Source organism: Bos grunniens, chromosome 5 (genome assembly GCF_055505025.1).
Source record: "Bos grunniens cultivar Pamir isolate PY7600 chromosome 5, Bosgru_T2T1.0, whole genome shotgun sequence".
Taxonomy (NCBI): domain Eukaryota; kingdom Metazoa; phylum Chordata; class Mammalia; order Artiodactyla; family Bovidae; genus Bos; species Bos grunniens.
Window position 1 is genome coordinate 11,592,601 of NC_141169.1, and position 27,882 is coordinate 11,620,482.

General features: G+C 38.0%; 2 protein-coding genes across 13 annotated transcripts in view; one reads left to right on the forward strand and one right to left on the reverse strand.

The window, feature by feature from the left end:
* The window catches only part of ACSS3 (acyl-CoA synthetase short chain family member 3), a 178,983-nt gene extending 160,342 nt beyond the window's left edge, over positions 1–18,641 (forward strand). For both annotated transcript variants that reach the window (XM_086398883.1, XM_086398884.1), the window contains 3 exons: positions 14,991–15,090; positions 15,172–15,347; positions 16,490–18,641. In XM_086398883.1, the coding sequence (XP_086255009.1) occupies positions 14,991–15,090; positions 15,172–15,347; positions 16,490–16,558 (345 nt within the window). In that variant the 3' untranslated portion in view covers positions 16,559–18,641. The remainder of the gene's footprint in view (positions 1–14,990; positions 15,091–15,171; positions 15,348–16,489) is intronic.
* Positions 18,642–19,381: 740 nt separating this feature from the next.
* Positions 19,382–27,882, reverse strand: part of PPFIA2 (PPFI scaffold protein A2) — a 502,390-nt gene continuing 493,889 nt past the window's right edge. For 10 of the 11 annotated variants that reach the window (XM_086398878.1, XM_086398877.1, XM_086398875.1 and 7 more), the window contains 5 exons: positions 27,671–27,846; positions 26,521–26,589; positions 24,350–24,509; positions 23,065–23,156; positions 19,382–20,780 (listed from right to left, as the gene is read on the reverse strand). In XM_086398878.1, the coding sequence (XP_086255004.1) occupies positions 23,098–23,156; positions 24,350–24,509; positions 26,521–26,589; positions 27,671–27,846 (464 nt within the window). In that variant the 3' untranslated portion in view covers positions 19,382–20,780; positions 23,065–23,097. The remainder of the gene's footprint in view (positions 20,781–23,064; positions 23,157–24,349; positions 24,510–26,520; positions 26,590–27,670; positions 27,847–27,882) is intronic. The other variant, XM_086398873.1, reaches the window with a different exon arrangement.

Below are 27,882 nucleotides of genomic sequence, written 5' to 3' on the forward strand. Positions count from 1 at the left end.
TCAAGCCCATGTGCCCTGCATCCCAGGCAGATTCTTAGCCACTGTTCACCAGGGAAATCCCTCTCCCTTCTTTTAAGTCGTTTGGTTGTTTTTTTGTAACTTCCATTTCTTTGCTGAGAACCTCTCCATTCATTCCAAGGGTGCTTGCCCATACTTTTGGGTCATGCTGCTGTGGGGTTTTTAATATTTATCTTTGTTAATTTTACCCTTAATGTGTAAATGTGATGTTCTGGGTCAAAAACAGATTTCTTAAGGCTAAGTGCTCTCTTACTCCAGGGCTTATCCCTATGACCCAACAAGAGCCTATGGGAAATTTCCCTACATAAACACACCATAGATGAGAGACAAGGAAAATAACTTTTCTCTGCTTATAATCCCAGGGACAGGGGAGCCTGGTGGGCTGCCGTCTATGGGGCTGCACGGAGTCAGACACGACTGAATCGACTTAGCAGCAGCTGCTGATAAAGAGGCGGGAGGCACCTATGCTTCACTCTTCCTAAAGAGGTCTCCTTGGTAACAAAGAGCTGGAATCTAAACTCCAGCTCTTTGATATGTACATAACGTCTCTCCAGGAGGCAGATAGCCCTGTGTGTCTCTACCTTTATATCCTAGAAATGTTTCCAACTTCTAAAACCCTCTTTTTTGACATGTAAATACCAAGGAAGATAGTGAGCCAGTCTCCTCGGCACCTTCTGAGTTTAACCTAGGGATCTAGTTTGTGCTTGCATGCTAACTTGCTTCAGTCTTGTCCGACTCCTTGCGACCTTATGGACTATTTCCCACGAGGCTCCTCTGTCTGTGGGATTCTCCTGTCAAAAAAATATTGGAGTGAGTTGGCATTTCCTCCTCCAGGGGATCTTCCTGACCCAGGGATAAACCAGCATCTCTTAAGTCTCCTGCACTGGCAGATAGGTTCTTTACCGCTAGTGCCACCTCAGAAGCCCCAGGGATCTCGTCTAGGCTGTAAGCATTTTGTAGCCCAGGAAAATTAGAAAATTTTATTATCCTGCCGTATCAGAGCAATTAACTAACCAACAGGTGTTGATCAAATTCTCAAGGTATTTGAAGAGTCTCAGAAGGCTAGGTTTTTTATAGGAGCAATGAGAAATCTGGAAAAGTTTTATTTCCCTGCACTGGAGGGGTCCCCAGCCTCCAGGATCTAATGCCTGATGATCTGAGGTGGAGCTGATATAATAATAATAGAAATAAAGTACACAATAAATTCAATGTGCTTGAATCATCCTGAAACCATCCCCCCTTTCCCCCCAACCCCTGTACCAATGAAAAATTGTCTTCCATGACACCGGTAACTGGTGCCAAATGGTTGGGGAATATTGCCCTACAGATATAATAGCTACATTAAAATTTTTATCTGGTATTTCTAATACTTGGGTCATCTTGGGTTTGGCGTTTGTTGAGCATCTTTTTTAAAGAGGTGTTTCAGTTCAGTCGCTGAGTTGTGTCTGAGTCTTTGTGACCCCATGGACTGCAGAATGTCAGGCCACCCTGTCCATTATCAACTCCCGGAGTTTACTTAAACTTATGTCTATTGAGTTGGTGATGCCATCCAACCATCTCACCCTCTGTTGGCCCCATCTCCTCCTACCTTCAATCTTTCTCAGCATCAGGGTCTTTCCAAATGAGTCAGTTCTTTGCATCAGGTGGCCAAAGTAATGGAGTTTCAGCTTCAGCATCAGTCCTTCCAATGAATATTCAGGAACGATTTCCTTTTGGATGGACTGGTTGGATCTCCTTGCAGTCCAAGGGACTCTCAAGAGTCTTTTCTGACAACACAGTTCAAAAGCATTAATTCTTCAGTGCTCATCTTTCTTTATAGTCCAGCTCTCACATCCATACATGACTACTGGAAAAACCATAGCCTTGACTAGATGGACCTTTTTTTGCAAAGTAACGTCTCTGCTTTTTAATACGCCGTCTAGGTTGGTCATAGCTTTTCTTCCAAGGAGCAAGTGTCTTTTAAGTTCATGGCTGCAGTCACCATCTGCAGTGATTTTGGAGCCCAAAAAAATAAAGTCTGACACTGTTTCCACTGTTTTCCCATCTATTTGCCATGAAGTGATGGGACTGGATGCCATGATCTTAGTTTTCTGAATGTTGAGTTTTAAGCCAACTTTTTCACCCTCCTCTTTCATTTTCATCAAGAGGCTCTTTAGTTCTTCTTCACTTTCTGCCATAAGGGTGGTGTCATCTGCATATCTGAGGTTATTGATATTTCTCCTGGCAGTCTTGATTTCAGCTTGTGCTTCCTCCAGTCCAGCGTTTCTCATGATGTACTCTGCATAGAAGTTAAATAAGCAGGGTGACAATATACAGCCTTGAAATGCTCCTTTCCCGAGGTGTTTAGGTTTTCTGAATTCTTTTACATTATGATTATACTTTTACATTATGGTATTCTGGATCCTTTTAAAGTCATCTGGATTTAAGTTCTTGTGATTGTTTCTTTTAGCAGATGGTCAGCCCAGTTAGATCAGACCAGGACATCATACTTGGATTTAAAGTATCCCTTTTTTAGCTCCTTTCTCTCTGCGATCTTCTCCTTTTGGTTCTCAGGGCTCTCCCTTACTGTTCTACTCAGTGTAAAGTCAGGGCTTCAGCCTCCTGGCAGCCCTCCCAGGGTTCCGTCCTGCACAGTCTGCCTGCACAGTGTCCCTGAGGGGAGGAAGGAACTCGTCTCTTTGCTAGCACTCGCCTCCCATAGGACAAAGGGAGTCAGTAGGGATTCACGCTCAGGGACTGGATGTTCACTAGTGGGCAGGGCAAGTGGCCCGGAATCTTCCCAGGCTCTATTGGTTTGGGATAGGAGAGTGGGCAGGGCTCCATCCCCAGGATCTGCTGCATAGTGATGGTGGAGAAGGGAAAGGACACAGCTTTGTGGCTGTGTTCACCTGGTGAAAGGTGTGGAGAGTCAACAAGGTCACTACATCTCTATAGGAAGGAAGAGGGGCACCGCTTCTTGGTTTGGAGTAGGGAGGATGAAACCAAAGGCTTCTGTTCCCCGGCTCCTTTGCTTCTTTTCCTGGACGTCTGGGTAGACCCTGCGAGCATCTCTAGGGCTTTTTCTGTCCATATTTTGGACTGCAGTAGAACCCAAGCCAGAATACATAGGAGGCAAAACCAACAAACCATAACCACAACAAAACCCAGAAGCTTCTGAGCAAACAGAAAACAGGGGACTCAACCACCGGGTTGCCTCTCAAGTTCTGATGGAGTCTTCTTATACAAATTATGGCCCAGAGTACTCCATCGCAAGTAGTGGAAGTGATAGGGTGGAATGTATCTACTCCGGTTTTTTTGGAGCCAAACCCCTAATAGTTTTTGGATGAAATGGGGAACACTGCCATAAAGATAAAAGAAAATGCTTAAAATAGTATGATTGATAATGCAGTATGATCAGAGTATGCAGAAACATAGTTTAGTTCTCTCTACTTAGACGATGGTCACTTTCTCTAAAGGTTATACTTCAGCTCAGACTTACTGACTTAACACTACTTGTCATGAAGGCCTTCTTTTCCCTTAGTGATAGTCAGTGTGATATTATTTGAGTAAAAGGAAAGAATTTTATAAAATATTTTGGAACATGTGACTTTTACCTGCTATTATAATATTGCCTTGTTTTTAACCAACTGTGAATTTTGTGATAACCTGAAATTGAAATTTACGCTTCATGTGTTTTGGCGCGTTGACAAAAGGTGGTTGCAGGTGCATGAACTTTTAATTTCTTACTCATAGATTACCTCCAGTATTCACCTGCATTTCTTCCAGACTCGGCTGATCCAAATACAGAGCTTACATATGCATAACTCTTCAGTTGAAATTCTTGGTTCTCTCTTTTATTTTTTAGAAGGAAATGCCAACTTATTCAAATATATATTGTGCTTTAATATGTTTCTACTGACATGCTTCTCACTGTATGTAACAGAAGAGTGGGGCAAGCAGAAGATAGGCAGTTAAAAATGGCAAAATTAAAAAATAAAAGGACAGGACCTGTGGCATCTAATAAGAATTTTGCCATTGGGTCTTAAGAGTTCTTATAGCACGCAGCAGGACACCTCTCAGGGTTAAGCCTTCTTGAAGTGAATGTCTCCCTTCATATGAATGACAAGATTCTCTTTACTGCATATTTATGTCTAATAAGGAAATTATTAATCATATCTTAATTCATATCAAGTTTGTCTTCTCCATATTAGAATCTGTTAGGGGCTTGTGAACCAATATTTTTACTGGCTTTTTCCTAGCACCTAGAAAAATTGCTTAACAAATTGATAATATGTGTATGAGATGTTTATATTGATGACATTACCAGCTTTTACTACAGTGCCCCAAATTTTATCCTTAAATGCTTTTTCAGGATTCTCAGCAATGAATACTGGATTCTACTCTGATTTTTTTTGAAATAGGACTTGAGTGTCTTAATCCACTGGGAGTATTATTTGTGGAAATAAAAATACTGTTGTTTTTATATACAGTGAAAACATCTAACCTTTTAAAATTTCATTTGACAGTTTATTACCTTATATAAGACTAAATCAAAGAGAAATTCTACTAAAATGACATCAAAAATATATCAGGGAACTATTAATGTGCGGTTTTCTCTTCTCAACATTGTTGTCTAGTCACTAAGTCGTGTCCTACTCTCCTGCGACTCCATGCACTGTAAGCCTGCCAGGCTCCTCGGTCCATGGGATCTCCTAGACAGGAATACTGTAGCGGGGTGCCATTTCCTCCAGGGGATCGTCCACACAGGGATCGAACCTGCGTCTCCTGTATTACAGGCGAATTTTTTACCACTGAGCCACCAGGGAAGCCCCACCGTAAGAAAACAGAATTCTAGGATGGCTTTTAGAAATTTAAGAGGGCATTATTCTTGCAGATCTTAACACATGCCTTCTATAAATATTAGGTAATAAGCAAATCTGCTTTGAACAGTTGATCTTTGAAAGCCTAGCATCTAGCTAGTTCAAGGTATTCTTAAAAAAGTTTTGTCCTGAATCTCCTAGTTCAGGTCTTGTGAGCCCAGATTACTAGGAGTCAGTGTGGTCCTTCTGCTTAGCTCTCTTTTACTTTTGATAACAGATCTTTTCATGCAAAGACATCTGCAGGGAGCAAATTGGGCTCCCTGATTTCATTTGTTTGCTTGTAACTTAAGTTTTAGTTTGCTAAAGAATCCTAGGAGTATCCTTGGGAACTTGGAAATCTGGTATTAAAATACTGTATTTAAAGCCTAGGGCTTCCCTAGTGGCTCAGATGGTAAAGAATCTGCCTGCCATTCAGGAGACCCAGGTTTGATCCTTGGGTCCAGAGGATCCCCTGGAGAAGGGAATAGCTACTGACTCCAGTATTCTTGCCTGGAGAATCCCATGGGCAGAGGAGCCTGGTGGGCTATAGACCATGGAATCACAGAGTTGGACACAACCCAGCGACTAACACTCACTTTCAAAGCCTAGGGGAGCGTTCACATAAAATTTGCCCTTTTTTCTGACCAAACTGTCACTGTTTGTTTTTCCAAGTTAGCTATTTTGTTCGCTATTTTAGGAATGATTTCTTCTAGATTGGATACATTTCTATAAAGGATGCATTCAACAAAGATGCCATGCAATTTCATTTCTACCCAATATTAAACGAATATTGATTTAAATAGTTGTGAAATTGCTGAATATTTTTCTAGGCACTGATATGAATATTGATGAAGATGTGGAAGCTGATGGTTTTCTAGATCACTCCAGTATCAGAGCAAAGAAAACAATATTCCTCCTCTTCCTACTGCAGAGACAATCTTCCACGGCACAGTGGCTCCTTGCATCTTACCAGGGTGTTTGATTTAAATTAATTCTTCTAAAATTAAAATATTTAAAGCATAATTGAGAAACCTGTATAATTTAGCAAACTAAAACCCTAAAATTCATTAAAATTTACACAAAACTGGCAGTACCCCAGAAACAAAGGCAATTTGTTGCCATAGCATTTATGTGCTCGCTTTGGGTGAAACAATCACCTTTTAAGTTGTATCACATTTTGGGTACTTGAGTGCCAATTCACTACAGATGCTTCATGGATTTTATATGGAGGGAATATATGAATGTGGCTTTTGATTCCCACCCTCCCCCACCCCGTAGGACATTTGGTTGGCTTCTGTCTCTTAAATGTTGCCAGGACATATTTTGATGCTTTTCTTTTTAACGAGTCAGTTGTTGAAATCATTATTTGGCATGCAAATACCATTTGTGGAGCCAACATAGAAAGCTGCCTCCTGCCTGTATGGCATCTTTTTAGCACTGATAGATTAATATAATGTTTTATCCACTATAATGAACTGTATTTACAGATGACGTGGAATTCTGGAAAACGACATGTTTTCCACAGATTTTTAAGACTTTGTCTTCAGTCTGCAAAAATGGGACGCTTTGATACTACAATTGTGTTATATATGACTTCTGATTTTAAAATGCTCTCTGCCCTTATGGAAAAACCAGTTAGCATTTTCCCATCCTATTCTAAAAACACTGCAACTGAGGATGGAAATTAAAATAACCAGGTGAAATAATAGCACATTAGAAGTTTTTGTTGTTCAATTCAATGAGAATCATAGTCATAGTGGTTAGATGACAAAATATCTGGATGTATGAATTTTTAAACAGTGATTTAAACTAAAACTTTAAAAACTCAGGTATAGAAGCAGCAGTGAACACTTCAGTATATGTAAAACTCTGGCTAGCTAGGTTAAATTATTTTTCTCTATCCACAAAGGTAGTGTTAAATTGGGATGAAAGGATTGAATCTAGCAAGTCTGTGTCCTCCCTGCTGTCAAGAGGGTATTGTTTTCCATGATGGGCGACTGTCCATACCAACTGCCCGAACAAAACTCTCGCAGTAAAATGTGTCTCTACTCTTAGCATATGGACTGAAAAGTAAATAAGACCTTAACAAATGGCAAAGCTGTAGGAAACATTTTGAGAGTTCATGCTCAAGCAGTGAGAGAAAGTGGTATTTTGGCATCTGCATAGTGTGCTTGCAGAAGTTTTTGAGTCTGTACCAACTGAAGGAGAGGGTGTGGACACCTTTACCTCAGCAATGAAGTTAAGAAAACAATAGTATAAAAATCGTTTATTTAACTCATATTGTCCAAGAGCATTGTAGGAATCAAAAACTATATGGATGGCAAACCTCACAACTGAACATCTCACGACTAATGCTGATGATAGGATATGGGAAATGCTGACTTGCATGCTTAATTAGGGGCAGTGTGTCCACTGCGTTTGTACCAAACATTCTAGCAGTTCATTGAGGCTTCTAGGAGTTTGGAGAAGAGAAAGCTCGTTTTCGGCTTGGACCCATTTTTAACTTTTTTCTGTGGAAAGTTAGGGATTTTTAGTGGCATGTCAAATTTTGTTGGTTCTTCTCTTCTCTCTCTGAATGTAACTTTTTTTGTTGAGTTTTTCAGCTTTTCCCTCTTCATATGGTCATTAGATATCAGGATTCTTTAAGGCTTTTGCCCTTTCCTGCCCCCCACCCTACTGCTTTGTCCCCAAATAATTTCATCCATGTCCATAGCTTTCATGATCATTGCTGCTAAGTCACTTCAGTTGTGTCTGACTCTGTGCTACCCCATAGATGGCAGCCCACCAGGCTCCCCTGTCCCTGGGATTCTCGAGGCAAGAACACTGGAGTGTGTTGCCATGTCCTTCATGATCATTAATTGCATTCAAATACACATTTTAAGGTAAAGACTCTCTTCAGATCCAACTGCCTCAACTTGGATATCTTTAAAAGTACTTCAAATGGAATATTTCGAAGACTTAATACATGATTTTTCCTCCCAAGCTTAGCCCTCCACTAGCATTTTCTGGCTTAGAAAATGACACCAAGGAAAGAAATCTTAAAAATTAGGGCAGAAATAAATGCAAAAGAAACAAAAGAGATCATAGCAAAAATCAGCAAAGCCAAAAGCTGGTTCTTTGAAAGGATAAATAAAATTGACAAACCATTAGCCAGACTCATCAAGAAACAAAGGGAGAAAAATCTAATCAATAAAATTAGAAATGAAAACGGAGAGATCACAACAGACAACATAAATACAAAGGATCATAAGAGACTACTATCAGCAATTATATGCCAATAAAATGGACAACGTGGAAGAAATGGACAAATTCTTAGAAAAGTACAACTTTCCAAAACTGAACCTGGAAGAAGTAGAAAATCTTAACAGACCCATCACAAGCACAAAAATTGAAACTGTAATCAAAAATCTTCCAGCAAACAAAAGCCCAGGTCCAGACGGCTTCACAGCTGAATTCTACCAAAAATTTAGAGAAGAGCTAACACCTATCCTGCTCAAACTCTTCCAGAAAATTGCAGAGGAAGGTAAACTTCCAAACTCATTCTATGAGGCCACCATCACCCTAATACCAAAACCTGACAAAGATCCCATAAAAAAAGAAAATGACAGGCCAATATCACTGATGAACATAGATGCAAAAATCCTTAACAAAATTCTAGCAATCAGAATCCAACAACACATTAAAAAGATCATACACCATGACCAAGTGGTGGGCTTTATCCCAGGGATGCAAGGATTCTTCAATATCCACAAATCAATCAATGTAATACACCACATTAACAAATTGAAAAATAAAAACCATATGATTATCTCAATAGATGCAGAGAAAGCCTTTGACAAAATTCAACACCCATTTATGATAAAAACTCTCCAGAAAGCAGGAATAGAAGGAACATACCTCAACATAATAAAAGGTATATAGGACAAACCCACAGCAAACATTATCCTCAATGGTGAAAAATTGAAAGCATTTCCTCTAAAGTCAGGAACAAGACAAGGGTGCCCACTTTCACCATTACTATTCAACATAGTTTTGGAAGTTTTGGCCACAGCAATCAGAGCAGAAAAAGAAATAAAAGGAATCCAAATTGGAAAAGAAGAAGTAAAACTCTCACTATTTGCAGTTGACATGATCCTCTACATAGAAAACCCTAAAGACTCCACCAGAAAATTACTAGAACTAATCAATGATTATAGTAAAGTTGCAGGATATAAAATCAACAAACAGAAATCCCTTGCATTCCTATACACTAATAATGAGAAAACAGAGAAATTAAGGAAACAGTTCCATTCACCATTGCAATGAAAAGAATAAAATACTTAGGAATATATCTACCTAAAGAAACTAAAGACCTATATATAGAAAACTATAAAACACTGGTGAAAGAAATCAAAGAGGACACTAATAGATGGAGAAATATACCATGTTCATGGATTGGAAGAATCAATATAGTGAAGATGAGTATACTACCCAAAGCAATTTATAGATTCAATGCAATCCCTATCAAGCTACCAACAGTATTCTTCACAGAGCTAGAACAAATAATTTCACAATTTGTATGGAAATACAAAAAACCTCGAATAGCCAAAGCTATCTTGAGAAAGAAGAATGGAACTGGAGGAATCAACCTGCCTGACTTCAGGCTCTACTACAAAGCCACAGTCATCAAGACAGTATGGTACTGGCACAAAGACAGAAATACAGATCAATGGAACAAAATAGAAAGCCCAGAGATAAATCCACGCACATATGGACACCTTATCTTTGACAAAGGAGGCAAGAATATACAATGGATTAAAGACAATCTCTTTAACAAGTGGTGCTGGGAAAACTGGTCAACCACTTGTAAAAGAATGAAACTAGACCACTTTCTAACACCATACACAAAAATAAACTCAAAATGGATTAAAGATCTAAACGTAAGACCAGAAACTATAAAACTCCTAGAGAAGAACATAGGCAAAACACTCTCTGACATACATCACAGCAGGATCCTCTATGACCCACCTCCCGGAATATTGGAAATAAAAGCAAAAATAAACAAATTGGACCTAATTAACCTTAAAAGCTTCTGCACAACAAAGGAAACTATAAGCAAGGTGAAAAGACAGCCTTCAGAATGGGAGAAAATAATAGCAAATGAAGCAACTGACAAACAACTAATTTCAAAAATATACAAGCAACTCCTACAGCTCAATTCCAGAAAAATAAATGACCCAATCAAAAAATGGGCCAAAGAACTAAATAGACATTTCTCCAAAGAAGACATACAGATGGCTAACAAACACATGAAAAGATGCTCAACATCACTCATTATCAGAGAAATGCAAATCAAAACCACTATGAGGTACCATTTCACGCCAGTCAGAATGGCTGCGATCCAAAAGTCTACAAGCAATAAATGCTGGAGAGGGTGTGGAGGAAAGGGAACCCTCTTACACTGTTGGTGGGAATGCAAACTAGTACAGCCACTATGGAGAACAGTGTGGAGATTCCTTAAAAAACTGGAAATAGAACTGCCTTATGATCCAGCAATCCCACTGCTGGGCATACACATGGAGGAAACCAGAATTGAAAGAGACACGTGTACCCCAATATTCATTGCAGCACTGTTTATAATAGCCAGGACATGGAAGCAACCTAGACGTCCATCAGCAGATGAATGGATAAGAAAGCTGTGGTACATATACACAATGGAGTATTACTCAGCCATTAAAAAGAATACATTTGAATCAGTTCTAATGAGGTGGATGAAACTGGAGCCTATTATACAGAGTGAAGTAAGCCAGAAAGAAAAACACCAATACAGTATACTAATGCATATATATGGAATTTAGAAAAATGGTAACAATAACCCTGTATACGAGACAGCAAAAGAGACACTGATGTATAGAACAGTCTTTTGGACTCTGTGGGAGAGGGAGAGGGTGAGATGATTTGGGAGAATGGCATTGAAATATGTATAATATCATATATGAAACGAATCGCCAGTCCAGGTTCGATCACGATACTGGATGCTTGGGGCTGGTGCACTGGGACGACCCAGAGGGATGGTATGGGGAGGGAGGAGGGAGGAGGGTTCAGGATGGGGAACACGTGTATGCCTGTGGCAGATTCATTTCAATATATGGCAGGACCAATACAATATTGTAAAGTTTAAAAATAAAATAAAATTGAAAAACTGTAAAAAAAAGAAAAGAATCAGGATGGGGAGCATGTGATTTTTTTTTTAAATATTTAATAAACTTAATAAAAAAAAAAAAAAAAAGAAAAGAAAAGAAAAGAAAAATGACACCAGCTATTCAGGCCAAAACCACAGAATCATTTTTAACCCCTTTAACTTCTTGCTTCATATCCCATTTATCATCAAATTTTGTCCATTTTACCTCTAAAAAACTGGATCTTTTTATACCCCCTCCTATGACTTCAGTCTACTCTTATAGCCTCTCTAGGGTTTTCTCTGTGTAAATCATTGCACCCACATTCAACAACCCTTTGTTTATTCTTCACAATGAAACCAAAGTCTGTGTTTCTCAGAATCCACACTGAAGGGAAAGAAACCAATTGGTAACAGCTACATATTGTACAGTTCCAGGTGTATTAATGTTCTGGATAAGAACTTTGGAGACAGTCAAAAAGATCAGTGGTTGCCAGGAGTTATTGAGAAGTGAGGGATGAAGAGGCGGAACACAGAGGATTTTAGGGCAGTGAATGTACTCAGTAGAATACTGTAATCATGGCTATGTGGCATAAAACCCATAAAGTGTACACCAAGTCTGATGTCAGCTCTGGAGTGGGGTGATAGTGGTGTTCGTGGTGGCTCCCCCGCTGTAACGACTGCACTGCTCTGGTGAGGGATTTTGATGATGTGGAGGTTGTGTGTAAATGGGACAGGTGATACATGGGAACTCAGGACTTTCTGCTCAGTTTTGCTATGAATCTAAAACTATTCTGAAAAAAATAGTCTTAAAAAATCCATTCTGATCTTTCATAGCCTCCTTACCTCCTGAAAGTGCTTTACCATCTTCCAGTGCTACTAAAGGGAAACCCCAGTGGCTCAGGAAAGAATCCGGCTGCAGTGCAGGAGACTCAGGAGACAGGGGTTTGATCCCTAGGTCAGGAAGATCCCCTGGAAGAGGGCATGGCAACCCACTCAGTATTCTTGCCTGGGCAATCCCATGGACAGAGGAGCTTGGAGGGCTACCATCCCAGGGGTTGTAAAGAGTCAGAGGTGAATGAACACAGACAATGCTAGTACAATAAGAAAATCCTTCACAGGCACAGCCCTTTTTCTGCCTCTGTAGCTTCATTTCCTCTTGCACCATTCTCACTTTTGCTCTAGGCTTTCCAGAGATCAAATTGTCAACATCTGTTGGATCATCGAAAAAGCTAGAGAATTCCAGAAAAACATCTACTTCTGCTTTATTGACAATGCCAAAGCCTTTGACTGTGTGGATCACAACAAACTGTGGAAAATTCTTAAAAAGATTGGAATACCAGACTACCTGACCTGCCTTTCGAGAAATCTGGATAAAGGTCAGGAAGCAACAGTTAGAACTGGACATGGAACAACAGACTGGTTCCAAAAAGGGAAAGGAGTACGTCAAGGCTGTATATTGTCACCCTGCTTATTTAACTTAAATGCAGAGTACATCATGAGAAACGCTGGGCTGGATGAAGCACAAGCTGGAATCAAGATTGCTGGGAGAAATATCAATAACCTCAGATATGCAGATGACACCACCCTATGGCAGAAAGTGAAGAGGAACTAAAAAGCTTCTTGATGAAAGTGAAAGAGGAGAGTGAAAAAGTTGGCTTAAAGCTCAACATTCAGAAAACTAAGATCATGACATCTGGTCCCATTCACTTCATGGCAAATAGATGGGGAAAAAAATGGAAAGAGTGACAGACTTTATTTTTTGGGGGCTCCAAAATCACTGCAGATGGTGACAGCAGCCATGAACTTGAAAGATATTTGCTCCTTGGAAGAAAAACTGTGACCAACCTAGACAGCATATTAAAAAGCAGAGACATTACTTTACCAGCAAAGGTCTAGTCAAAGCCTTGGTTTTTCCAGTAGTCATGTATGGATGTGAGAGCTGGACTATAAAGAAAGCTGAGCACTGAAGAATTAATGCTTTTGAACTGTGTTGTCAGAAAAGACTCTTGAGAGTCCCTTGGACTGCAAGGAGATCCAACCAGTCCATCCTAAAGGAAATCAGTCCTGAATATTCACTGGAAGGACTGATGCTGAAGCTGAAACTCCATTACTTTGGCCACCTGATGCAAAGAACTGACTCATTGGAAAAGACCCTGATGCTGGGAAAGACTGAGGGCAGGAGGAGAAGGGGACAGCAGAGGATGAGATGGTTGGATGGCATCACCGACTCAGTGGACATTAGTTTGAGTAAACTCCGGGAGTTGGTGATGGACAGGGAGGCCTGGCATGCTGCAGTCTATGGGGTCACGAAGAGTCAGACACGACTGAGTAGCTGAACTGAACTTCCAGCCACACTGGTCTCCTTTTTATTTGAATGGAACATGCCCAGCCCTTCCCTTTGGCTTTGGCCCTGTCTTCCTCTTGGTCTAATCACTTCTCTGCCTGCTCAGTTGCTTGGTCTTGTCCAACTCTTTGTGATCCCATGGGCTGTAGCCCCAGGCTCCTCTGTCTATGGGATTCTCCACAAGAATACTGGCGTGGGTTGCCATTCCCTTCTCTAGGGGATCTTCCTGACCCAGGGATTGAACCCAGCTCCTCTCCTTCTTCTGCATTGGCATGGGGGGTTCTTTACCACTAGCGCCACCTGGGAAGCCTTTCTTTCTAAACTGCAAGTACCATTAAGACAGTACCCAGCCTATTTTTGTTCACCACCGAGCCTTCTGCAATATAGGGGGTTGGAGGTTAGGAGGTATTTGTAAATGTTTGCTGAAGAAAGAATGGGGACTGCCACACTAGCCCTTGGTTACAAGTTTGCTTACTGTTTTCTCCAGCCATTAAGGGTTTGGAGTCACTGAAATGTATATCACACAAATGTATATCTCATCTAGGAAAGAAGCCCTCTAAATGTAGTGAGTGTGGGAAATCCTTCCTTGAAAACTCAGCCTTCGATGGGCACCAGCTTCCCACAGGGGAGAAGTCATAAGAAATGTATATTAATCTCATGGAAAAGAAATTTTTGAACATTCATTTTTAAAAGTCCCATCATAACAGAATGTTTTGTTTTGTTTTGTTTTTTAATCCTAAGCTTCTCTATTTCATGTGATTACTCTGTGGGTTCTCATGATTCCGGATAGAAATTGCTTTGCTCTTTAAGGCATTTAGAGCCTGTGCTGTGCTGTGTTTTGTCTCTCAGTTGAATCCAACTCTTTGCAACCCTATGGACTATAGCCCGCCAGGCTCCTCTTTACCACTGCATGGATTGTAGCCCACCAGGCTCTTATGTCCATGGGGATTCTTCAGGCAAGAATACTGGAGTGGGTTGCCATGCCCTCCTCCAGTGGATCTTCGCAACCCGGGGATCTAAGCCAGGTCTTCCCCACTGCAGGCAGATTCTTTACAGTCTGAGCCACCAGGGAAGCCCATTTTCTAGAGCTTAGGGTGAACAATATGAAAATGGGTGCTCAACAATGGTGATTATCTGATGTCAGGGCTTTACTTTCTGTCCAACTTCTTTCTCCACTTCTTGGAAAATCCTCTCTGGATAGGTGGGCACTCAAGAAGAGAAATAAAATCACTGTTTATTCATGATTTGGGGTTCTTCTGGTAGCCAGCACTGAAGTCAAATCACCATGAGGCCATCTGTTTTCCAAGGCCCATTGCAATTTGTTCCCAAGTGGTATCCATTGCATAGTTTCCCTGACTTCATTAATAAACAACTGAGATGAAGAAGTCATTCCCTTACTTTCCAGGTAAGCTAAGCAATTTGTCTTAATTACTGCCAGTCTTTAGTGACTTTGGGATCTTAACCATTCACCTCAGTCATAAAGATATGAATAGTGAATTGATAGTCATTTTCACAGAGGCAGCTCTGGGTTTTTAAGTTCTCTGTCACGTACTGTTTTTCCGAGTTGAAATTATATATACTGCATATATATGTGTATAAACATCTAAATGAACGCTTTTTTAAATTACAGTCCATCCTTTCCCTTGGCATTGTGGCCGACTGTGCTGTTGTTGGGAAGGAAGATTCTTTGAAAGGTCATATCCCATTAGCCCTCTGCGTGTTGAAAAAAGGTAAGCTGTCTTTGTCTTCCCTGTTTGGGCCCTGAATGATTAAGGTTAATGCAGAGCTTACCATCTGAACTTTCTCCCTAGATATAAATACAACAGAGGAACAAGTTTTAGAAGAAATTGTGAAACACGTTAGACAGACCATTGGCCCTGTGGCTGCTTTTCGGAAAGCGGTGTTTGTCAAACAGTTACCCAAAACCAGATCTGGCAAAATTCCCCGCTCAACTCTGTCTGCCCTTGTCAATGGCAAGCCATATAAGGTAAATTATCAAGGCCGTTTAGTGCTTGGTTCTGAAATGTTCTCCCCCATTTCTTTGGTGTCAACAAAACTCTTTAAATGGTTCTCAATCATGAATTATATTCCTAAAAAATACATAATAGTACTTCTCTTTTTTTTAATGTTAAGGAGCAGATTGCATAGCCATTCTCTCTATAGGAATGACGGTTTTGGAGGAAACATTAAGATCATATTCTTTGATTATAAGAACCAGTATGTGAAATATTTTATTTTTTAATTTAAAATTTTATTTTTTAAATAAAAATATTTTAAATATCTTTATTATTTAATAAAGTATTAGTGAATATGTCAGTTAATTTCAAACAAATTGTGGAAACTCAGTCTTATTAAGGATAAATTTTGCTTCATTGCAGTCAATAGCGACTGTTAGTGAGAAAGTAAACACTTGAGACTGGCTATAAGATATTTTAACAGTTCTAATTTGATATATATGCTCATTATCTTTCCTGCTTTGAGTGAAAATTATTTTAGGGTATTTAAGTTGATTCAAACATATGCATTCTTTTAATTTGTGTGCATATTATATATGCATAGTTATACATTTTAATCATAAAAGTCTTGCAAAAAGTGATACAGCAATAAAGAGTGGTTGTGTGGGCAAAGCAAAACAAACAAACAAAAATCTTTCTATGGAGGTTCATTCAAAGACCGATAAAAAAAGTACCATTTAGGACTGACAGGGCTGAGTGACTAAATGCTGCGCATCTAGGACTGATCGTTTTGCTAACTGAACCATTTATTTTACTGTTAAAATGTTAATCGCTCAGTCATGTCGACTCTTTACCACTGCATGGATTGTAGCCCACCAGGCTCTTAGGTCCATGGGATTCTCCAGGCAAGAATACTGGAGTGGGTTACCATTCCCTTCTTCAGGGGATCTTCCTGACCCAGGGATCGAACCCAGGTCTCCTGCTTTGCAGGCAGATTCTTTACTGTCTAAGCCACCAGGGAAGCCATATTAAAATATTAAGTTCAAGTTTGCTATTTTTGAACCTTTCCATATATATATGATAGTAGGGAATACAAAATTGCATTGAACTGCTAATACAGAGAGTGGAAGGGGTTCATGAAAGCACCTTCATCAGACTCTAATCTTCTTTCCAGGTGTCTCCTACAATTGAAGATCCTGGAATTTTTGAGCACATAGAAGACATGTTGAAGCAGGCATCATGACTTTTTTTCTTCTTTTTTGAGTCACTTTTCTAATTGGAGTAAGTTTTTAGAATTACTTCCCAGAAATAAATATCGAAATAATATGCAAACTGAAATGTAAATTGTAGGGCTTAGTCTAAAAGACTGTACTTGAAGACTAATAAGACCTGTGCCTTCTGTTTGATTAGCCCAATTAGCACTGTCACCAGTTGTCTGTATCATGCTCATTATTATATAGATTTTCTAGAACTTGCATTTAAGAAAAATATATCTAATGTGTGATTTTTATAAATTGTAACTCCTACCCCCACCAAAAAAATGACACTACTATCGAGCCACTTCCTTAAATTAGGACTCTGCAGCTTTGATCCAAGACCTAAAACTCAAGTTGAAGTCAGAAAACAGTTATTATTTTCTTATAGAAGTTCTGAATATCTTTGAATATTCTTGAGATGCTCACAGGGTTGGTTATTTTAAATGAAATGGGTGAAATGGGAAGTTTTAGATAATCACTGAGACATAATTTTCTAGGTAGGAGAATTTGTCTCCTCACACATCCTCAGGGAACGCTGGGTACAAAGGTACAGCTCTCTCCAGTCCTGTGTCACTTGGTCAAGGGAGGTCACAGGCCAGGTAGAGAGCACAGAGGTCCATTCATCCAATCTCTTAGTCATGCAGATGAGGCCTCTTTGCAGCCCCTCTTACTGCTTCAGGTTCAGAGTTGACTAGATACTTTGTAATGATCTCAACTTCTTTTGGAAAAAAGGAAATGACATAGAAATGGGTAAACTGTCAAGGAAAGCTCTTAAGGAAGAAATGTAAAATTTTTTACATTTTACATATGCTAAAGACCAGGAGAAGTTTTACGAGAAACCAAAATTCCAGATTTTATGTGAAATCTCTAATTTTAAAATAACTCACTGAAAAAAAGTTGTCACATCCAAAGCACATCTTTCTATTTAAACTTTTGTAAAATTATTGAGCATTAACAAAGAACTAGAAATGAGTCTTTGTGCCAGTTAACCAGAGTATATACAGATAATTAAACATTTGGTTTACTTAGGGTTCTACATGGTATCAGTTATTAAAGAATACATTCAAACTAAAAAAAAAAAAAAATGCCATACCTATTGAGTCTTTGATGGTTCTCAAAGTATTCCTCAATCTTTCAGTCCATCAGTAACGTTATTTTAAGAGCAATTGTCCTAACATAAAAGTCCGGTAACACATGAAGAAGTATATATGAGAAATAATAGATGAGCTTTTTTACTTGTTTGTTCCATAAAAATTGCTTACAAATTGTATGAAGACATTCTGAAAATGTTAGGATTCTTTGGATCGTAGACTGTAAAACAAATGGCTTCTCAGAGTAAATTGTTATTTGCTAAAATTGACTTTTTGATTGTTACACCTGAAAAAATACATTCATCTAATTGTTCCCTTTATTTTAGAAGCCTGAGTTACACTGATTAGATAGATATTCAATTTATAATTTGAAGCTGTTAGGTTCCTTAAACTGTCTCTTCTCTTCCGTACATTTTATCTATTATCACAACTGTAATCTTAACAAATAATACACTTTTTAATGTCTTCGCGTTAGGATGTATTGCCGTGTTTTTCATATAAAATTCAGTTGATTTGAAATGGCACATTCGTTAGCTGTTCATTTGTGAGGTGTAAGCTCAGGCAGATCCAACAATTGCATACAGATTGTCTTTGATCCTCTTGTACATTTTTCCTGGAGAAGACACTTCAGCAAGCAGGCTTGAGCTATTTTCCAGTTGAGTGGGATTGGGAAACAGTGCACAAGACCAGGCAAGTAATGTTTTCTTGTATCTGGTTGAGGAAATTGATCTCCTTTGCAGGGTCAGAGAAAGTACTGTTATTCTCACAAGACTGAATGTGGGACCAGAAAAATACAGTCAAGCCAACAGATTGCTTAAATTTTGAAGGAAAAAAAGGAATTTTCTATCTTAATACTGACTATAAGGTACTTTCACTCGAAAGTATTTAAAATATTTTGAATTAAACATGTCTTTAAAAATAACACTAATAATGTTACTAAAAAATGTAATTTGCTGAAATAAATTCTGTATGATCTTCATTTGTCATTTCATAGAATTTTTTTACTGTAAGGTATTAGAAAAATTAAAATGTAAATATTTTAAAATCTATAGAAAAGTGTTTGCCAATTAATGAAGCTAGTTTGCTTTTTAAAATGTACTAAGTGTATATAAGTGAGAACTGTTTTACAAGAAGCAGTTTTATTTATAGGAAATTATACGTGTAAATTTCTGATTATTAAAAATATAAAAATTCATGATGATGGTGGTTAAAAGCAAGAAAACCAAGGTTCTAAGCTTAATCAGTTAATTGGGTTTTAGAATCTGACACAAATGATCTTATACACTGAAGAATATTTTATGGGTTTTGAGGTAAGTAACTCTATATCTCTGTATGTTTGAGTCTATTCTAAATGATTAATATGTCTTGCTAGGTGATCTCTAAAGGGGAAAAACTATTACACAATTAAGTCATGCATAACAGTAGATACAAATCTACTTTGTTATTATGATACCATAATTTCTATGTTATACTTCATTTCTGTAAGTCAAGATCCCCATATTCAGATGAACCTAAAAAGCTCTTTACCATTGTTTCCAATCAAGCAGCATTTTTAGAAAATTTAAAATCACTTTCACAAGCAAGTTTAGTGCACCCTCTTGTGGCAGCCTCACCTTTGTAGCTAAATATTAGATTGAGACTCACTAAAAAGAATGATTTTCATTATAGTTTGAGTAAAACCTTTATATGTGACTAGAAAATAAAGCTTAAACAGAGAACTGGAAGTATTTTTTTTTATTGACAATGGAGAGGTTTTCTGTTACCATTACCTTTTGACTGAGTCTGTTAAACAAAAAATCGACATCCAAACAAATGTAATGTACGTGCAAACACAGCAAATTAAATACAAAAAAAAAGAATTACTAATGACAGGTCTTGCTCTTAATAAGATCAAGCAGCAGAAAATCAGCAGTTAGATAAATGATATTATTAAATAGATTTTACTTTGAAATCTCCCATATAAACAAAGAATAAACAACAGTTAACACCACCAAATAAAGCCACAGGGAAGAGATTACTCTTCGATACTTTTATACACTATATATGTTCATCATTCTGTCTTTCAGTTATTTCCTCTGATAAGACTGACTTCAGGGAAGTCCCAACAAGGCCTTCTGGGCTAAAAGCTTAAAACATTAGACATGAGTCTGGCTAATGCCCTGTTACATTGACAGAAAGGAAGGGTTTCTGGGGATTTCTGTTTTTCCAGTGGAGATGACCTCAGACTCTGCAGTGGTTGAGTCACTGAACAGTGCTGCTGACGGCTGGCCGTGCAGGGTATTTGGATGAACGTGGGGTTCTTAGTAAAGAGGTTTTTTGTTCCTTGGTCCACAGGTAACAAGAGAAGATAATGTTTTTTCTTTATAAATATTTTCTTTTTTTTAAATAATTGCTTTGACTCTTGTAAACAGTTTGGCTTTGTTTTGTATTGAAAAGGAGATCGAGCCATCACAGTGCTATTTCTAAAGATATAGGACATCCCTGATTGCCTTTAAAGGTCTGTTTTTGGCTCCAGTTCCAGGTTAAATCACTCTTTTTTTACATGATCAGAGGCAGGTTTTCAGCTTTAAGGATTGACAGACTTGAAGGAGAACCATGTGGAAGCATGAAGCATGCTTCCAGGAAACATACCGATTTGACTGTTACAATTCAAAAACTGTAAAAATGGTGGAATGGTAAAATACAAACAGTACTTGGAATTGTCAAATGTTTGCACTCAGGACTCCATGAACCATATATTTTATTTTTAAAAAAATCATATTTATATCCATTTACATAAGACTTACACATTTAAAAAGAAATACATACACAGTAATACATAAAGGCCTAGTATATTACAATAAAACATGAAAAAACAAGTGGCTCCATTTCATAAAAGCATCTGTTGTACAGAATTTATGATGTGGATGATGCTTAGTATTCAAATGACTTGAGCATTTTCTTACAAGTGTAGTAAACTAATCAAACTTAATATCTGACTCCCCCCAGAATCACATTTTCAGTCAGTGAAGCATTACTTGTGGTTATTTCCTTGGAATCCAGTCTTCACAAAGGTTTTCACTGCTTGTCTTCTTGGATGGTAGTGCACTTTAGGTAGAGTAGACTGAAAAGACGACATCTAAAATGTGTAATGGACAGCGTTAGTTTACAGAAAGACCCCAGACTGGAAACTCTCCCTCTGCTATTTTTGGTGCAGTTCCATGCATCTTGCCCACTTTTGTCCTAAGAGATAATGAGTAGGGGATTATCTTGGGGCCAACTAATAGCTGTATGTAATTAATATTTGCTCCTCTCTAATTTTGTGCAGGCAAGTTTCAAAAATAAGATTTGTTCAACTTCATGGAAAGTATGGCCGTAATACAAACAAAGGTATTCAGAGAAAATGTCAGCAGTCCTTTTTGAAAAATGTATGGCTTGCTCATTAATACACTGAGCTGACTTTTTCCATGGAATAGATCTGTATTCTAACTTCTATGTGCTCTTCAAAAGATACCGTTGTTTAATAGTGACAAAAACAGTGATAATCAGTAACATAAAGAATCTGGGTCATCACAGATTCTTTCCAGTCATAATAAGGAAAAGATCACAATTACTATCCCAACACAAGAAAAATATTAACATTGGATTGGCCAAAAAGTTCATTCAGGTTTTTCCATCCATAAGGTTTTATGGGGGCTTCTTGGGTGGCGCTAGTGATAAGGAACACTCCTGCCAATGCAGGAGACAGAGGAGATGTGGGCTTGATCCCTGGGTCACTAAAATTCCCCTGGAGGAGGGGAAAATGACAGCCTGCTCCAGTATCCTTGCCTGGAAAATTCCATGGACAGACGAGCCTGGAAGGTTACAGTCTATGGGACCACAAAGAGTTGGACGTGACGGAGTGTGCGCAGACGTACATATGTATACATAAGATCTTATGGAAAAAGCAGAATGAACTTTCTGGCCAGCCCAATATGTTCTGAATTACGTTAATGACAAACGTGCTAATAGTTCCTCAAAATAGAAATTGGTCGTCCCAGGTTAATTTACTGGAAATAAATACATTTATCCCATTTAATGGTAAAAGCTAGGAAGTATGAACTAGAATGCCATGCACAAAATACAGACTGCAAATAGTTAAAGAGTAGTTCTACCCATCAGTTAAGAGCTAAGAAGCAAGCAGTACTCAATATATTAAATAGTCATTTGTGAATTAGTGATGTATTCTGCTCCTGGTAAATTGTTATATTATGTGTAGAAACTATTAAAAATGGTATTTTGGAAAACCTCTCATTTAGCCAAATTATTAATTGGATACTGTCATTAAATTTTTAATGTTAGGGTTTTACATTCTGAAATTACAACTCTTATCTGAAAGCTTTTGTTTTATCATCAGCAGTTTCAAAATAGTGACCCAAATAAGGCAGCATACCAGCTCCTATATTAGGCCCCGAAGACCATCAGTAAACCGCGTGGAGCTTTTAGTTCAAGGCAATGAATAAACAGCACAAGATGAGCTGTTCCTCTCCCCATCCCTGTGCACGCATTTGTTTCTAAATATTGCCCTAAAAAACATTTTTCCAAAATATCGATCCATTGTCCATGGTAGACTATTTTAGTAAAGTAGAGTTGTAGATTAAAAAAATGTCCTTGACATTTATACTCTAGGAAAACTTAGTTTTGCTAAAGACTGTTCTTTAATAAAACTTTGGAAGTAGGTTCCATCAACTAGTATTTCTCCAAGTACAAATACCTTATACCTTAATGATTATACAGCATGGTTTTCTATTCTGTCCACCATTGTTATAAAGTTATTTCACTTTGTTCCTATGCTGTATATCTGAGATACTTAAAATTCCTATGTATTTCAACAGATATAAATCATATTGATGAAAAACAACATACCAGACGTTCAGTTTTTCTCAGTTATATTTTTGTGTTTTTTTTAATATGAAATCACCTCCAAGTCATTTGCCTGTCTCTACTACTATTTTGACTCTGGACACCTACAAGAATAACTGTTTGCCTACTTCCGCTTCCCCTATATAAAGTACTCACTTAATAGTGTCTTATTCTATAAATGCCAGACTCTCATCATCAAATGCTATGTGCATCAATATAAAATGCTCCTAAAAAGTAGAAGCCAAGGTGGTAGCAATGCATTGATGTGAAATAAGAGAGTAACAGGCCTCCAACAGACAGGCCTTAAACCATAGCAGACAGACAGTGATAGAAAATCCTAGATGAAGAGTTACATTATGAAGAGGCCTTTTACTCTCTAGAAATTCAAAGGGGTTATTATTTTCACTTCTGTACTGCTAGGCCATACCAAAGAGTATCATGTATATATTTCCTAGTCTATGTAGGTTCCGTTTTTCTTTTTTTGGTGGTTTGTTTTTTGTCAGCCAACGAAAACTACTCACAGCAAGTCAGTGCTGCCTCCTTTGAGTGGCTTGTCAACATGAGTATGTACGAACAGTGGAGTTGTCTAACCTCTGCAGTCTTGATGAAGCAACTGCAAACGGAGAAAAGGGCTTTAGAGGGACTCAGGTGATGGAGTACAAAATTTCCGATGAGAAAGGTTTACTTTCCCTGCATAAAGGGATCTGGACATATTAATAGATCTTCTTTCTCTCAGACAGAAGCCACTCATATTCCTTTCCTTGAGACCAAGCTACTAATGAAAATGTATTCCAGTGTGAGTCAACTGAGCTTTCAAGTTGTATTCCTCCTAAGATGAAGTCTGTTAATAGCAACAGTTCCCTTGGGTGCTCCTGTTTTTGAAGCAAAGATTGCTCTTGGAGAATTCAGTACGATGGATTTTCTTCCCCTCCGACAGTGAAAAGCTTCTACACTCATTTTGATCATCTTAACTTCCTCATGAATTTTGATACTGTATCCATAATAGGAACACATTAGAAGAAATGTAGACCAAACTCACGGCTTACACTAGAACTAATGTTAAGGGCCATGATAGCTCCCACCTTACAAAGAAATAGTGATTTATAGGTGGTTTTCTCAGTAAAAGAGAGTGGGACTTTTTTGTTCAGTGCCTACCCAACAGACAAAACTTGGTGACTACAATTTCAGGGCTGTCTCTCTCCTCCAGAATGGCTGTTTTCCTTTGTGAAATATACAACACAAGTCTAATGTCCACAGAAGGAAATACTAATTGGGAAATTACTGTTGGTTTTGTGTTTGTTTAATTCTCTTCTCATGGTTGTGCTTGTTTATTTAAGGCCTTCTGCCTTGGTCAGAGATGAAAATATCTGATGAGTCCAAGTTTTTAAGATGAAATATAAAACTTTGCAATATTCAAGCATGTAGGGCAACAGTGGAGTTAATTTCCATTTATTAAGGACAGTTAGTCCAAATCCAAACTCTAAACAAATTATTTACTTGGTGAATAGAAGAGTAAAGAAACACAAATCATGCAGATGTTTTTCTTCCTAGATGTGGACATTAGCCAAAATTGTCCTTTTCAGGATTTAATTTTAAATTATTTTTTTAAATGTGAATAAAGTGCTGTGAGTTCATGCATTAGCAATTTACAAAAGAGAATAGTCTGATGAAAGCAAAGCAAACTTCAAGCAAAGCAAACCAACTTAAGGAAAGAGTCAATTTCAGAAAGCTGTGCAAGATCAGAGAATGATAGCATTTGCTAAACAAGCGTTTTACTTTGTAAGCACAAATGCAAAACTACTGTACCATCCGTTGTCATTTTCCTCGACTGCCCAGACGTTGTAGTTAACCTGAATCCAGCTGGCAGTGTTTCTGAGGACCCGGGCATCATGCTGATTCCATGTACTTCACGGGGAGGAAACTGCCTTCTCCAGGTTGACCCACGCCTGAAATTCTTGTCCTCACTCTGCCAGCACAGAGTTATAATTTGATGTAATGAAAACAAGTAAACTAGTCTAAGTGCTTAAAACTGTGTTCTTAGAAACACGTAACAAAGTTAATGAGAACGATAAGCAACAACATCACGGGAAAAGGTTTCCATGAGAGGATATTAAAGGATATGCTCTCTAATCTCAATTGAGGATATGCTCTCAGTGGCATCTATAGAAGCCCATGAGATTATTTCAGTGGGATATGAATAATCAGCTTCTCTCAGAAACAAGTCTGTTCTGGCTCTAGCTAAGTTGTTTAGATATTTCTGTTCACATTCAAAGAACAAAACCGAAATCAAGCACAGCAACAAACAAAACACTAAAACAAGAGACTAGAGGGTTTCAGTGATAAAGTCATGTGCTGCTCTTAAGAAAAAGAGGCAGCATATTTTAAAGGCAGATAGTTGTGTTCCATTTAGGCTTTTCAGCTTGTCCATGATTTTCAAGAAGCAACACTAGAACCCACAGAGACATGTACCTCAGCCTAGACCTCTGCTTCAGGTCAGTCTGTGTTTTAGAATCTAACACTATGACAGATCTTTAACAATTTTTATTAAAATTCCTTTTCTACCTTTTAAGTAAGGATAGTTGTATTTAAAAGTGTGTATGGGTTTATGTAGACTATCTTTCTGTTTCAACAATTAAGAATAAAGATTAAAAGCAGATGAAAACTATTTTGTACAAAATATATAAACAGCAAGGTCCTACTATATAGCACAGGAAACTGTATAATAATAATATATCCTATAATAAACCATAATGGAAAATAATATGAAAAGAATAGATACAGAACTGAATCACTTTATTGTACACCAGAAACCACAACATTGTAGATTAGCTATACTTAAATAAATTTTTTAAAAAGGACTAAGGATTGAAAAGATTATCCAACAAATTATAAAATTAAGGTCAGTTAAATAACTTTTTTTTTTGTATTTACAAGCATTTATTTTTTTTAATTTAAATTTATTTATTTTAATTGGAGGCTAATTACTTTACAATATTATATTGGTTTTTAAAAATAGTAAATATTATCCTAATCGCACAGGAGTAAGAATTTTAGGAAGCTAGTTGAGGTTCAGACCGTAGAACTTGTCTACCTCTAACCTCCTCCACAAAGGACAAGCTTGAGTTTTATAAAACCAAGATCATGTTCCCTGCCCATTTGAATGTGGTATTACTGTGCCATTTTAAGAATTTCGGGGTTCACTCACAAAGCTATTGTAATCAGCTTTTCTTGACAGCTTAGAAACACCTGCATTTTGCAACGCATAATTATGCATCTCTGTATTTTCCACCTCATACTCAGATTTTCCTCCCCATTTCTTCCAGAAAGATCTTTGAAAACCTCAAAAGGACTATTAAAATCCACAGTTCATCAGTGCACAGAGTGTGATAAAGTCCCTGGTATTCCTTCATCTCAGGAGGCTACTTACCTGTTTACTATTTTCAAATCATTTAAACATGCATATACGATGCATAGAATTTCTCATACTCAATATAGCTTTCAATTCCTATGACTGTTAAAATGTTACACATATGTTTTTAAGGAAAACACAATAACAATATCTAAAATAAAGCTTCCCATTTATTGAAAGCAAGTTTTCTGTTTCTTTAAATATCCTAAAGTTTCCTGTGAAGATAAACTGGTATTTAGAAATAAGCACATGCCTTACTGAAAAGCTGAATTTACCAGGACTAGTGTTACCATTACTTATAATTTAAAAAATGTTGCTCAACAGTATTTTGCTTTAACAACTCATGAAAAATGGCTGATTCTGAATTATTTCTTACTGTATCTAACTGTTGATATGATAATACTTAGGAATTCATAAAGTTCTTTTCCAAATCAAATGAATAACAAATATCTAAGTGGAGGAAATTCTAGATTCCATCTATACAAGCATCTGGAACACTTGAGCAGTGGTCCTTGAAAGCCATTTTGCTTGCACTAAGGCCCCTTTTGAGTGACAGACAAGGACTTACTTCATCCAGGCGCCGTTCGGTTCCCAGAGCCAGGAGGTTATTGTACTCCCTTTCGAGAATCTGCCTTGCCTGTTGACATCCAATTACAGTTACCATCACGGAAGTCACAGTTTATTTGAAAAAAATGATAGCGATTATATTTACCTCCGAAAATATCCTAATACCCTGTTTTATTTATAAGGGTCTTATTTTTTTGTCCTCCATATATAAGCCATTGTAAATTTTAACTATAAACACAAGGAAGGACAATTTTCTTTAGTGTGGACAGCGGACATATAGCCTCGCCTAAATATCTGAGGTAAAGGGGTTTGACCTCACTTATTACTTTTTCTAATTGAGTCCTTGATGTAAACTTTGAAATATGTAAAAATGAATTGGAAAGTAAAGTTAGACTGCCATACTTTTATCAAATCTATGCAGACAGTTCTCAAATCTGACCAAGGATCATCATTCAGGGAAACTAGATAATTAGGATTTCTGTGTCCTCTCTCTTGATATCTGATTTCTTAGGCCTGTGATGTAGATTGCAAATTTTCTTTTAAATTTTTAAGGAGCTCCCGTGATTCAAATAATTACCCAGGCTTGGGAATCAATGGCAAAAAGCAAAGCTGCTTGTCTGTCTAATTCAGACATGTGAATAGAAATGACTGGCCCACAGAGAGGCAGAGACTAAAGGCCATCTGTCAGGGACATTACTTGGGGGAATCTGGCATTCAGGTGGGAGGGTGGACCACATAACTTCTAAATCCTGTGCTGCTTCATTTTATGATTTTGTTTTGGCTAGAAATCCAGTAGCTTAAAATTAAAGCCCCAGTGACATATTTCAAAGGTTGAGCTAATGCCCATTAAGAATCATGAATACACAACTTTTTTTTTTTTTCCCGAAAAGTTTACTTTGTCCTTATGTACAGCTTCTGTGGTGGCTCAGCTGGTTAAGAATCCACCTGCAATGTCGGAGACTTGGGTTAGATCCCTGGGTTGGGAAGATCCCCTGGAGAAGGGAACAGCTACCCACTCCAGTATTCTGGCCTGGAGAGTTCCATGGACTGTACAGTCCATGGGGTCGGAAAGAGCTGGATATGGTGGAGTGACATTCACTCTCACTTATATAAGCTAGGACACAGCACAACTGCAGCACAGAGGGGCTTGCCTGGGTGTTCTGTGTTGGAATCTGTAGTAATAAAGCTAAGCTGCTGTAGTCAAAGTTCTCATCCAGGGCTATCAGTGAGCCATGCACACCACTTTCAAGAATATTATTTGCATATTCTCGAAGTCCAATTGCTTGTATCCAGCGAATAACACGATCATTGCTCCACACCAACACATCTAGGAAAAGAGGTGCAATATTTTAGGCTTCGGTAT